The sequence below is a fragment of the Meriones unguiculatus genome, chromosome 4 (assembly GCF_030254825.1).
Source record: "Meriones unguiculatus strain TT.TT164.6M chromosome 4, Bangor_MerUng_6.1, whole genome shotgun sequence".
Taxonomy (NCBI): Eukaryota; Metazoa; Chordata; class Mammalia; order Rodentia; family Muridae; genus Meriones; species Meriones unguiculatus.
In genome coordinates, this window is record NC_083352.1 from 83,157,939 (window position 1) to 83,170,092 (window position 12,154).

General features: G+C 49.2%; 1 protein-coding gene across 12 annotated transcripts in view; it reads left to right on the forward strand.

The window, feature by feature from the left end:
• Rimbp2 (RIMS binding protein 2) overlaps positions 1–12,154 on the forward strand; it is a 175,549-nt gene that overhangs the window by 103,278 nt on the left and 60,117 nt on the right. For all 12 annotated transcript variants that reach the window (XM_060382288.1, XM_060382287.1, XM_060382289.1 and 9 more), the window contains one exon: positions 10,234–10,338. In XM_060382288.1, coding sequence (XP_060238271.1) covers positions 10,237–10,338 — 102 coding nt within the window. In that variant the 5' untranslated portion in view covers positions 10,234–10,236. The remainder of the gene's footprint in view (positions 1–10,233; positions 10,339–12,154) is intronic.

Consider the following 12,154-nt stretch of genomic DNA (forward strand, 5'->3'; position numbering starts at 1 on the left):
TGTATTTGACAGGTTTTCCATACTTGTGAGTGATAGTTGCTTGATCCTTGGTTTTTGGTTGGTATTAGAGAAATGCTGGACAAAAGAGTGGCCAGCAAAGCACACCTTATTTATCTACTTTAGGTGTGGAGCATGTGTTCGTATGTTTATGAACTCGTGTGCCACCAGGAGCATGTGGAGATCAGAGGAGAGTTTGGTGGGAGTTGATTCTACCATGTGGGGGTTCAGAAATTGAACCCAGGTCATCGGTCTTGGTGGCAGGCGCCTCAATCTGATGAACCATCCCAGAGCCCACAAGGAGACTCTTTTAAAGTTTTTTTTTGAGGCAGGGTTTTTCTGTGTAGCCTTGGCCATTCTGGATGTGCTTTGTAGACCAGGCTAGCCTCAAACTCACAGCCTGCCTCTACCTCCCAGAGTGCTGGGATTAAGGGTGTGCATCACCACACCCGGCTTACAAGGAGACTCTTAAAGGCCCCTCCCTACTTCCTTTCCTCCATTTTGAGACACTAAGCTACTTTTGGTGAAAACAGACTTCAATTTCTGGAACCCTCATGACTCTCATTGCGGTAAGCAGATCTGCCGCACAATGGGATGGGCAGTCGCGTGCACTGATCACAAACAGCCTGCTGTGTTCTCTCCCAAGTCTGAAGACGCAGACTCAGAACCTGTGTCTACATGTGCGTGTGCACAGAAAAAAACCTGCCCCCCCCACCTCTGTCACCACTGTGGGATAACAGAGTCCTCAACACGGCTTTCCGAGCCATCACATTGAAGACCTGCCGAGTGAGGCTGTTTCCTTCATGCTTCTCCCCTCACAGACACAAGACCGCACACCTCTGATTCCCTGAGGGGGAGAAGAGGGGATAGTTCAGCCAGCTCTGTGTCTGCTCCCCATGGCAGCCATGCTTCTTTAGGAGGTCGCCCTTGACATTTGGAGGTGACTTAAGCACCACTGTTAATGTTGACAACCGGCTATAAATACCATAGCTTTAAAAATAAATCCAACCACAGGCAGGCTGGAAGCTGGTGATTTCCCCCCCTATGGTGTGCAATCAGTATTGCTTTAGGATGGTCAGGCTTTCTTGCTAATGAGCACAAGGCCCTGGGAGCCAGGCATGACACTGGGCAGATAGTGCCTTGGGAGAATCAGGGCTTTTAATTGCCCTGCAGTGGGTCCTGTACCATGCTCAGGGACAGCCAGCATTGTGCCAGTGTGGACGCTGTATTAAGTTACTCCCTACTGCTGTGATAGAGCACAATGACCAAGGCAACTTGTTCACTCAAGGGCCTACTTGAGCTTACGGTTCTAAAGGGTTTAGGAGTCCAGGATGACTGCAGGGACAGAAGCTGAGCACTCACATCTTGAACCCAAGCATGAGGCAGAGAAACCAAACTCAAAATGATGAGAGTCTTTTAAGTTATCAAAGCCCATCTCTGGTGACATAATTCATCCACCAAGGCTGCACCCCAAGCCTTGCCATACAGTACCACCAACTAAGAGCCAAGTATTCAAATGCCTGAGACTATGTGGGACATCTCGTTTAAACCACCACACATGCCATGTATAGAACAGTGAGAACCACCCCTTGGCAAGATTCCATGGCTATCAATGTGGCCACTCTGCCTGTTCCGACCTATGTGGCAGAGGAGTAGGAAGAAATACTTGGTAGCTTAAGAGACCAGGAAGGAGGATGGCAATGAGATTGCGGCACTGTAGGGACATTTCACAATATGGTAGGACCCACGGGAGACTCACAGAGTGGAGGACCTATAGGAATAGAAGAAAATATCAAGCCAGGGGACTAGAATTGGTCCAAATCCCGTTCTGGCCATGGGCTTCCTGTATTAGGTATTGTTCATGTTGCTGTGATTAAAAAGTATCTGGCGGAAGCAGTTTAAGGGAGGAAGGGTTCATTTTGACTCCTGGTCTGAGGGCTCACAGTCCATTATGGTAGGAGGTCATGGTGGTAGGGAACTCTATGGAGGCAGGAGCTTGCAGCTGAAATTCCTTACCTCCTCACATCTCAGCAGAGAGGGAAACAGAGAGTGGGGAATACTGGTGCTCAGCTTAACTTTTTTTTTCTTTATTCTTTTCTGGAGATAAGGTCTCATGGAGCCCAGACTGGCCTCCAACTTACTATGCAGGTTGATGATTTTGTATTTCCAGTCCTCATGCTCTATCTTCTGAGTATTGGGGTGTATACCATCATACCCAGTTTACACAATGCAGAGGAGTGAGCCCTGGGCTTCATGCATGCTAGGCAAGCATGCTGATAACGGAGCTCCACCCCCAGCCATAACTTTTCAGTTTCCCATTTTTTATTCAATCTGGGACCCCGGCAAGGGGTGGCATTGCCCATGTTCAGGATGAGACCTTCCCTTGTCAACTGATTATCTCTGGAAACACCCGAAAAGCCATGCCCAGAGAGTGTCTCTTAGGAGATTGAAAATCCAGTTGATAGTAAAGATAGGACCAGCCAGAGATGATGTGTGTTCCTCTCTGTCCCTGTGCAGGTCATCAGGCCCAACTCCCAACAGAGAGTTCTGTTCTTAGTCCAGCCATGTCTCTTTCCCAAGGCAGTGAGCCCAGAATGCACCAGCTGTTGCACAGAATCTGAGAGAGGGCGGGAGGGAAGCTGGGTCCACTGGCAGTCTGTGGTCCTGCAACATGGGTCATGACTGCCTCGGCCAGTTTGGGAAGCAGCCTCATCCTTCCCTGTCCACTTCTTAACTGTGCCTCCGTCCTAACACACTAGGTCCTCAACCTCACCACTTTTTCACCCTCTGTCTCCATTGACTTTGCTCCTGCTGTCCACCTGGATCCGTGAATTTCAACTTCAAAACCAATCATATTCTCCCCCACCTCTGTGTGTGTGTGTGTGTGTGTGTGTGTGTGTGTGTGTGTGATTGTGTATGCCACAGCACATGCATGGAGATCAGAGGACAATATTTGAGAATTAGTTCCCTCCTGCCATTTTGTGGGAACCAAGGATTGAACTCAGGTCATCAAGCCTGTGTACAAGTGCCTCTACCTGTGGGACCATCTTCCTATCACTTCTTACCTTTTTAGAGGCAAAGTCCTTTGCTGAAGCCAACACTCACTGATTTTATTAGACTGGCTGTCTAGTGAGCTTGGGAACCCCTTTGTCTCTGCCTCTCCAGTGCTGAAGTTACAGATGTGTGTGACCACAGCCAGCTTCTTTCTGTGGGTGCTGAGATCTGAACTCAGTTCCACATGCTTGCATGGCAGGCACTTTACCCAGTGGGCTATCTTCTAGCTGCTGCCCTCCCCTCCGCCAACTCCTATATTTGGCTAAAACTTTTTGTCACCCCCCATGTCACTTGACACTGAGCTGGGAAGCCAATTTCCCAGAGAAGTGTGAGGTGTGAGGGTGCCTCCTCCAGCGGTAGGAGTTCTCCAGGCGAGCTAGTGTATCCCTGGGCATAGCAGTTTGGTGTTAAGGCCTCTATCCTCACTAATCCCTCTTAGTTATAGATTCCTCCCTTCTGTGACCACTGCTTAAATTTCTTAGTGCATTCACACACGAGAGTGGAGGCATCTAGGATGATTGGGGACACAAGGATCCTTCAACGTCCCTAGTGCTATCATAGTGTTGAAGAATGTTGGCAAATGCTGTTCCTGTGGAGAGGAGAGAACAGGGCTGTGAGCTGCAAGTAAGTCATTCATTCTGCCCAGTGACAAAAGCCAGTCTTTCCGATCCAGCTATGTGGCATCACAGATCAGAGGAAAAAGGACATCAAATAAATGCAACTAGATGGTCAGCCATATAGACACACCAGAAAGCTCTGTGGGGCAGTGGGCATGGTATAGGCTGAGGTCTGCCATCTGGGTGGTGCTAGTACAGAAGCTGAAGTCACAGTGGCTAGGCATGGTGTTGAGGGGGGCAGTGAGGAGCTCAGGCCAGCAACCAGGCTGGGCTCCAAATTGCCTGCCAGCTGTGGTACAGTTTAAACTTTTTCCCAAGCTGGGTGATGGCTGCTGTGCCCTTCACAGTGAGCGAAAGGAGATGGCTTGACTGGGCACTGTCTCTCAGGGTCCGCCCTCAGAGGAGGGTAGGCCTGAGCCAAAGAGATGTCTGATCATGACCTGGGATGGAGGGGCTGGGTCTCATCTGGTGGTAGATGCAGGTGCCGGCAGGTGTAGGGGAAATCTGGATGGTAAAGAGGCCATTCACTGTCTCGGATATTGAGTGATGATGGGAGCATCACTCAATGGCTCCCAGCTCCTTAGCTGGAGGGGCTGGTGGCTTGATGCTGGCATCTGCTGAGGTCTTCTGACATCACTGATAGAGAAATCGGTACTTGTCTCTGAGACAAGATGAGGCTGGGTTTTGTGTCGAACTCCTAGGGGTTAGGAAGTAACCACTGGCAATAAACAGAGGGAGAAGGTTCTTCTGGAATCCAAACATGTAAGTGGCAATGAAGATGGGGAAGCAGGTCAACTCACCTAGGAAGAATAGAAGCAGAGAAGTAGCCATTCTCATTGGTATAGACCCATAGGGGCGGCAGGAACACTGCAGGCAGATGGTCCAGGGACCAGGAGCCTGACGCTTGCTGTCCTCAGACCCTGAACTCATCAGTGCTGCTGAGGAATTCTGTCTGAGAGGACAGAGTAGGGCACAGCCTGGTGACACCTCTGTTTGCAGGGGAGTCCAGGTGAGGGGTAGAGACACAGGGCTGATGGGTGAGTGGAAGGTCTCAGTGGCTATCTGAGTGGAATCTAGTCTTTCTGGAGGCCCTGCAAGCAAGCAGACAGATGTGCGGCCGTACTGAGGAGACACGGGGTGGCTGGACAGGGGCACACGGAAGCAAGGACAGCTACCAGCCAGCCCCTTCCTCTGGCTGTTTAAACAGCCTCAGCATATTGCCCTTTGAGGATGTGTTCCCTACCTCATCCTTGTGTGCATGTGTGTGTGTGCACATGCATGCATGTACATGTGTTCGAGTGCACACACATGCATGTGGAGGCCAGAGGACAACCTTGGGTGTTCTTTTTCAGGCTCTGTTCTTGGTTGTCAACTTGACCATATGTGGAATTAACTAAAAACCAAATGGCTGTGTATATCCCTCGGTGATTTTTTTTCTTAATTAAATCATCTGAAGTGGGAAGACCCACTTTTAATCTGGATCTTTTGAGGTGGCAAGACCTTTAATCTGGGCCACACCTTCTGCTGGCAGCCTGTAGAGAGAACACGGAAGAAGGAAGCCAGCTCTCTTTGTATGCTCGTTCTTGCTCTCGCTGGCAAGTCCATTCCTTCACTGACATCAGAGCCTACTTTTTTGATATTCTGGTATAATACTGAAGACCAGCTGAAACATGTAGCCTCATGGATCGAGAAACTACTGGATTCTTGGACTTTTCACTGCTAGACAGCCACTGTTGGACTAGCTGGACCACAGCCTGTGGGCCATTTTAATAAATCGTCCCTCTCTCTCTCTCTCTATTGTCCACCTTTTGTTTGAGACAGGTCTCTAACTGAACCAGAACTCTGATTAGTTTAGGCCAGCAAGCCCTAGGCGTCTTCCAGCTTCTACTTCCCTAATGCTGAGGTTATAAGCGAATGCCACTGCATTTGGCTTTTTATGTGGGTTCAGGGGTTTGAACTCAAGTCCTTATGCTTTCGAGGCAAGCACGTTACTGCCAGAGACATCTTCCTAGTGCCCCTATACCTTTTGCCAACAAGCTGCCTGGGGGATGTGAATATGACTTATCTACCTGGTGCTAGGGCCCACATCAGCTTTGCACCTCCTGCTAGGAAGCCCATGCGTCTCTGAGGACTCATAGCCTGCAGCCCCGCATCTGGAGCCATGTCTTCGTTTGGCTAATACATCTCCTGCATTCTCGTGAGGAATGTGGTCTCCTCCTCTCAATAATGACTTCCTCCCCCAACCCCCACCCCCACCCCCCCGCACTAAATAAAGAACGCCCGGGCTGCATTTAGCAGCACCCATTTCCAAAATAAACAGAAGCGCAGAAATTAGCTGGGATAATTGTGCAATTAAACAGCTGCAAGACGGCAGCGGCACAGGGTCCATGACATGGGAGGATGCCCACATGTGCCTCTAGAGTTTGGAGATGGCCATGGTGGTGGTCAAGGATGAGCTAGCTTTGCACTTTGTTATCCACAGATGGTGTCTAGGCTCTGCCATGTTCTAGTTGTATGGTTGTAGGCAATGAGCGTGGTCTTTGTGAGTCTGTTGTGGAGTACCAACCACGGCAACGCCAGACTTAGTGTCAACTTGGTAAGATGGTGGCATGTGGCTGGTCACATGTGTCTCACCTCCCATCATTTTACCAATGGCACTATGGTCACTTGCAGGACTAGTGGCAGAGCCCCTTGGTCTCTTGGTCACTGGTGGGTGTTTGGGAGTGCTGTGGTCTGGATGTAAAATGTCCCTTGCAGGATCATATGCTCGAACAGTTGATCCCCAGATGGTGATACTGTTTTGGGAAGTTGGCCAGGCTGTTAAGTTCCACTGATTGGTGGAGGTATGCCGCTGTGAGTCTCTGAAGATTACCACATCACCTCATTTCTGGTCTCAGTCTCTGTTCCCCCCCATTACAGATAGAGTCACCTGCTACCTTACTTTCTCTTTCAAGATGGTCTGATGTCTATGAAACCATGATCCAGGCTAAACCCTCCCACCCTTATGTGTTCTACTAGGAACTGGTAACTAATATAAGGCTCCCTAGAACCCTAGAGCTCCCTGTAAAACCCAGAGAATTTTGAGGTACATATCTAGTAGCTCTGCTGGTGTGGGATGGGGGACCTTTCATATCTTGTATCCTAAGAATGCATTGTGCTTCATGCTGCTGATTGGTAAAATCATACTGAAGCAGAGAGGAAGTGAAGGCTGCAATGGGTACGGTTAGAAATCTCCAGGCCTGGTTGGGCAGTGGTGGTGCACACCTTTAATCCCAGCGCTTTGGTGGGAGTGGCAGGTAGAGCTCTGAGTTCGAGGCTAGCCTGGTCTACAGAGTGAGTTCCAGGACAGCCAGGTCTATACAAAGAAACTCAACCCCCAGTGCTCTTCCCCCATCCCCCCAAAAAACTTAAAGGCCCAAACTGGCAGGCAACCACAGGCTGTCAGAACCAACCAAACATATAACAACTGACAGACAAGAGGATTCCATGCAAACATACTTATTCCATCTCCTGCTCAGGAAGTCAGACTGGAAGCATTCAACACTAGAGCAGGTAGCAAGGGTCCAGACCACACACTACGCACGGGTCTCCTGTGTAACGGGTCACTTGATAGGGATGGAGATGTTTAAAAGTGTGCACCTGTGGGGGGAATGCAGCTGTTCCTTTCTTTTTGTTGTTCTCTTAACACAATACTATTTACATAGCATCAGGTGTTCTATGTCATCTAGAGATGGTGGGAAGGATGCGGGGGAAGTATGTGTCAACACTGTGCCTTGGTGAGTAAGGGACCCGAGAAGCTAGGGTTTCGTTATCCCTAAGGTTCTGGGAAAATCCTCAGGGTACCTCCAATGGCTGCCCGGTGGCCCTGTCTTCAGCCAGATGGAACGACCCAGCTAAATCCCAGGGTGAACAGGTTATAGTAACTGTCTTATGGGGTTTTCTTCATATCTTGGGGAGTTCTGTTTTCCCAGCATCCTGAGTTCCTGTGAGCATTTCCATAGCAACAGTGAAACCATCACTTTTGTCTGCGGAGGTGCAGGATAATTACAGCTCTGGAGTTCCCTGGGAGTTACTTATGGAGACAGTAGAGGGGATGCAGAGGTCATGGTTCGTGAACACTGCAACCAGGGAAGAATTCACTTTTCTGGGCTGACAAAAAACCAGCTGAAAGCTTTCGTACATTGAAAGAGAGTCTCTGCCTAGGCTGAAGGCTTGGCTTACAGTATAGTGTGTGTGTAGAATCCACCAGTTTGGGGCTAGGAGTGTGGCTTAGTGGTAGAGTATGTTCCTAGAATCTACTAGTGAGGGGCTTATCAGTAAGGGGTAGGAGGCTTGACTCAGTAGCAAAACACCTGCCTAGAATCCCCCAGTGAGGGGCTGGGGGTGTGCCTCACTGGTAGAGCCTCAGCCTAGAATCCCCCAGTGAGGGGGCTAAATATGTGGCTCAGTGCTAGTGAACTTGCCTAACATACCAGTTAGATTTTGTCCATTTCACACAAACTAGAGTTAAGAATGTCAATCAAGGAATTGCCTCCATCAGATTGGCTTATGGGCAGGCCTATGGGATATTTTCTTGATTAATGACTAATGTGGGAGGGCCCATCCTACTATGAGCAGTGCCACTTCTGAAAAAGGTGGTCCTGGGTTGTGTGAGGGAAAAAAAAAAAAAAGCAGGTGAACAAGCCATGGAGAGCAAGCCAAAAAATAGTGTTCTTCATGGTGTCTGCTTCAGTTCCTACTTTGAGTTCTAATGGACTGTAACCTGTAACTCAAATAAACTCTTTCCTTCCCTGAGAAGCAACAGAGATGCAAACCACAGCACCTAGAATCCCCAGTGAGGAGCTAGGGGCATGGCTCAGTGGTAGAGCCCCTGCTAGCGAGGAGCTGAAGGTACAGCTTTGAGCACTGATCAAGAATGTGGTAGAAAATGACCCCATCACTGCTATGGCAAATAGGCTTCATGAAGTTTCTGATCTTTTTGGTTGGCTCTATTGGAGCATGAGGTGGGAAGCTCAAGGATCAGTGTCACTTGCCTTCCTTCCCCCAGAGACAACTTCTTTTTTTTTTTTTTGTAAATTTTTTTGTTTTTTGATTTTTTGTAAATTATTTATTTATTTTTCTTCACAATTTATTCATTATATATCCCGTTTGAAGCCCCCTCCCTCAATTCCCCTAGTCCCACCCTCCTTCCCTCTTCCTCTCATCCCCTTCCCTAGTCCACTGAAAGGGGGAGTTCTCCACTATTGCCATCTGCCCATAGCTTATTAAGTCTCATCAAGACTGCTTGGATCCTCTTCCTCTATGGCCTGGCAAAGCTGCATCATAAGGGGCTAGTGATCAGAGGGCAGTCAACTTAGTTTATGATAGAGGCAGCACCTGATCCCCTTACTCAGAGATCTACATGTAGACTGAGCTGCCCGTAGGCTACATCTGAGCAGGGGGTCTAGGTCCTCTCCATGCATGGTCCTTCATTGGTGCATCAGTCTCTGCAGGACCCCTGGGCTCAGATCTTTTAGTTTTGTTGGTCTCCTTGTGGGGTTCTTGTCACTTCCATGTCCCTCTAATCCCACCCCTCTCTTTCTCCATAAGACTTCCTGTGCCCTGCCCAAAGCTTGGCCCTGAGTCTCAGCATCTGCTTCTATTCCCTGTTGGGTAAATCCTTTTAAAGGACCCTTTATAGTAGACTCCCATCCTGTTTCCTCTCCCCAGCGACTTCTTACTTCATGGTATAAGCTGGAATCCTTTAACACACTGACATCAGGGGCTGGGTGTGTGGCTTAGTTTGTAGTGTACGTGCTATCATGCATGGGCCCTGGATTCAACTCCAAATAATGCACAAAACAAGTGCATCCTACCACTGGGGAGTTGGAAGCAGGAGAGTCAGAAATTTAAGGTCATCCTCAACTACATAGTCCCAGGCTGGCCTGGGCTAGAGGCCTGACAACAAACTGCCATGGTACCACGTGCATATTATATGAATACTTTGGAAGCTCAGACAGAAGGATCACAAATTCCTGGCTAGCCTGGCTATGTATGGAGACTCTGTCACCAATCAATAAATCAACCCAAAACCAACTAAATAAAGATAGTAAAACAAAACAACAACGGAAACCCAAAACTTAATAAAATTACCAGATCAAAAATAAATTATAGGGGCTAGAAAGTGTCAGCGAAGGGTCATGTGATTTTGTTGCAGGTAGGAAGCTGGAAGCAGTGTGGGCTGGACAGGAGCAGATAGGAGCCTTGTGTGGTGTTTGCAAAATACCTGAGCTAAAGCAGAGGGAGAGGAGTGAACGCCTTCCCACGCCTCGCTGGTGGGAAAAGGAGGTTCCCTGTGCCTGAGCCGCAGCTCTGCCAGATCTCCTGGGCTGCGAATATAGACAGCCAAAGCAGGGGAGGGTGCCTGGGGACCAGGGTTTCCCAATCTCTCTTCCTCCCTGGGAGAAAGCCTGGGAGAGGAGGCGGGTGTGTCGTGCTGCTCCTAGGGTGGGGGCAGAGAAAGCCTGCTGTACCGCAGTGCACGGTGGTGGGCAGCAGGTGCTCAGGGGCCTCCCTGTCCCCACAGCATATGCGAGAGGCTGCTGAACGGCGGCAACAGCTGGAGTTGGAGCATGAGCAAGCCCTGGCTATCCTCAATGCCAAGCAGCAGGAGATCCAGCTTCTGCAGCAGGTGAGTGTGTGTGTGTGTGTGTGTGTGTGTGTGTGCTTGGTGGGGAGGGTGGGGTGTGTGTATGTGCTGGGCCTGGCAGGGCTAAGTGTGTATATCGTATGTATATGTGTTTGTGTACATGCCTACTGGATCTGGGGAGGTGGTTGTAACTGTTCACGAGGCTGGATCTTGGGGGCTGTAAAGCCCCTTTGTGGCTTTTATTCTGCTCTGGGCCCTGGTTTCCCTTAGGCCTCCTCCAGGTTCTGTCTTGTAAAACAGAAGCCTTGCAAAGCTGTCCCATTGGATGCCTGGCTGTGTCAGGAAGAGCATGTCCGAGCAGCTTCTGCAAGGGGTGTGTCTTGTTTCAGCTTTGGGGAAATGAGGTGCTTCACTGATTTCACTCCAGTCTGGGATGAAATCTCATCCCAGGAAAAGGCAAAGAGCAGGCCAAGCGTATGGTGGAGGGAACCTAGGCTGTGTGAGTTTGGCACATTTTTGTCATGACCTGTTATGACAACATTGAATGGAGGGATTTGAGTTCATAGCTGATGTTCTTTATATATGCTGTTAAGTGATAAACCTAGCTATATTTATGTCAATATTTCATTATGAGAGAGAGGAAGGAGAGAGGGAGAAAGGGAAGAAGGGAGGGAGATGAGATTAAAAAGTGAGAGAATCCAAGAGAACAAGAGAAAACGGGAGAGACATCAGGAAGTAGGGAAGCAGGGCCATATAATTCAGGGTATACCTTCTACCACACTGTGATGGGGAAGGCTGAGGGAGCCTCCTCCTACCTCAGCCCATACTTGCTTTGCTGTCCTGACTCTTTCCCAGTTAGGAAGGTCCCTATGGCAAGAACAAGGTCTGGGAGAAAGGAGCACCAAAGAATTAGAATATGGGGACCAGAGACTGACTGGCTATCATCTCTCTGCTCTCTTGCCTGAAGCCCACTGCCCCCACCTTCCTGGCTACTCATTCTCTTAGCAGGGCAGTTGGCCCCTGCAGGCAGAGCTTACCTACTGAGGTGTCAGAGGTCAGACAATACCCACACCTGAGCACCTGGGACTAGAGGCTAGTCTGAGGACATGGGCTGTGGGGGGGTCTGTGCCCCTAGCTCAGTACTGGCCAGGATGGGCAGTGGGTGACTCCTCTACCCTCCGTGTAGCCCCTTGCCTGTCTGATGGCTGTCATGAATCTTTGATCTCACAGGGAACAGGGACACTCAATTTGTTCCACCAGCACAGGTGGTGATAAAAATCTGTCTGCTTTTCTAGATCAGGGTTTATCAGCCAGAGGCAACAGGTAGCTGAATTTTGAAGCCCCCTTTTTTTCTACCTGATAACCGACACTTTGTATTAGGTATAGATTTCATTAAGCCACTGTTCACAGGGACTGTCACGACACTGCTGCCTGTCATAACAAGTTAGCCAGCACACTGAAAAACAATATCTCGTCAGGATATTATTCTTATCTTCCTCCCTGGGGCTGAGAAGAGCAGGATGCCACTCTCATCTATTCATTACAATTTGGAAGCTGCATCCCCAGACCGGGGTCCATCTGAGACAGATAAGGAGTCTGCAGAAATACAAATAATCTCTAATAAGGGTGACAGGATATGACTGCTCTGCAGATGGCTCCCTGGCAGCCTGGGGTCATATTGACTGACTATGTATCTGATTTGAGAGGGAGCTAGCCCCACCTGTTTGCTCATCTTCCCTTCTTTTGTCTGGCATCCAATTTCCCTTGATCCCTCTGTCCCTTCATCATGGTCCTTATTTTGGACATAGCGGTGCTTCTTAATCCATGGGGACATAGGAAGAGAAACTGGATATAATCA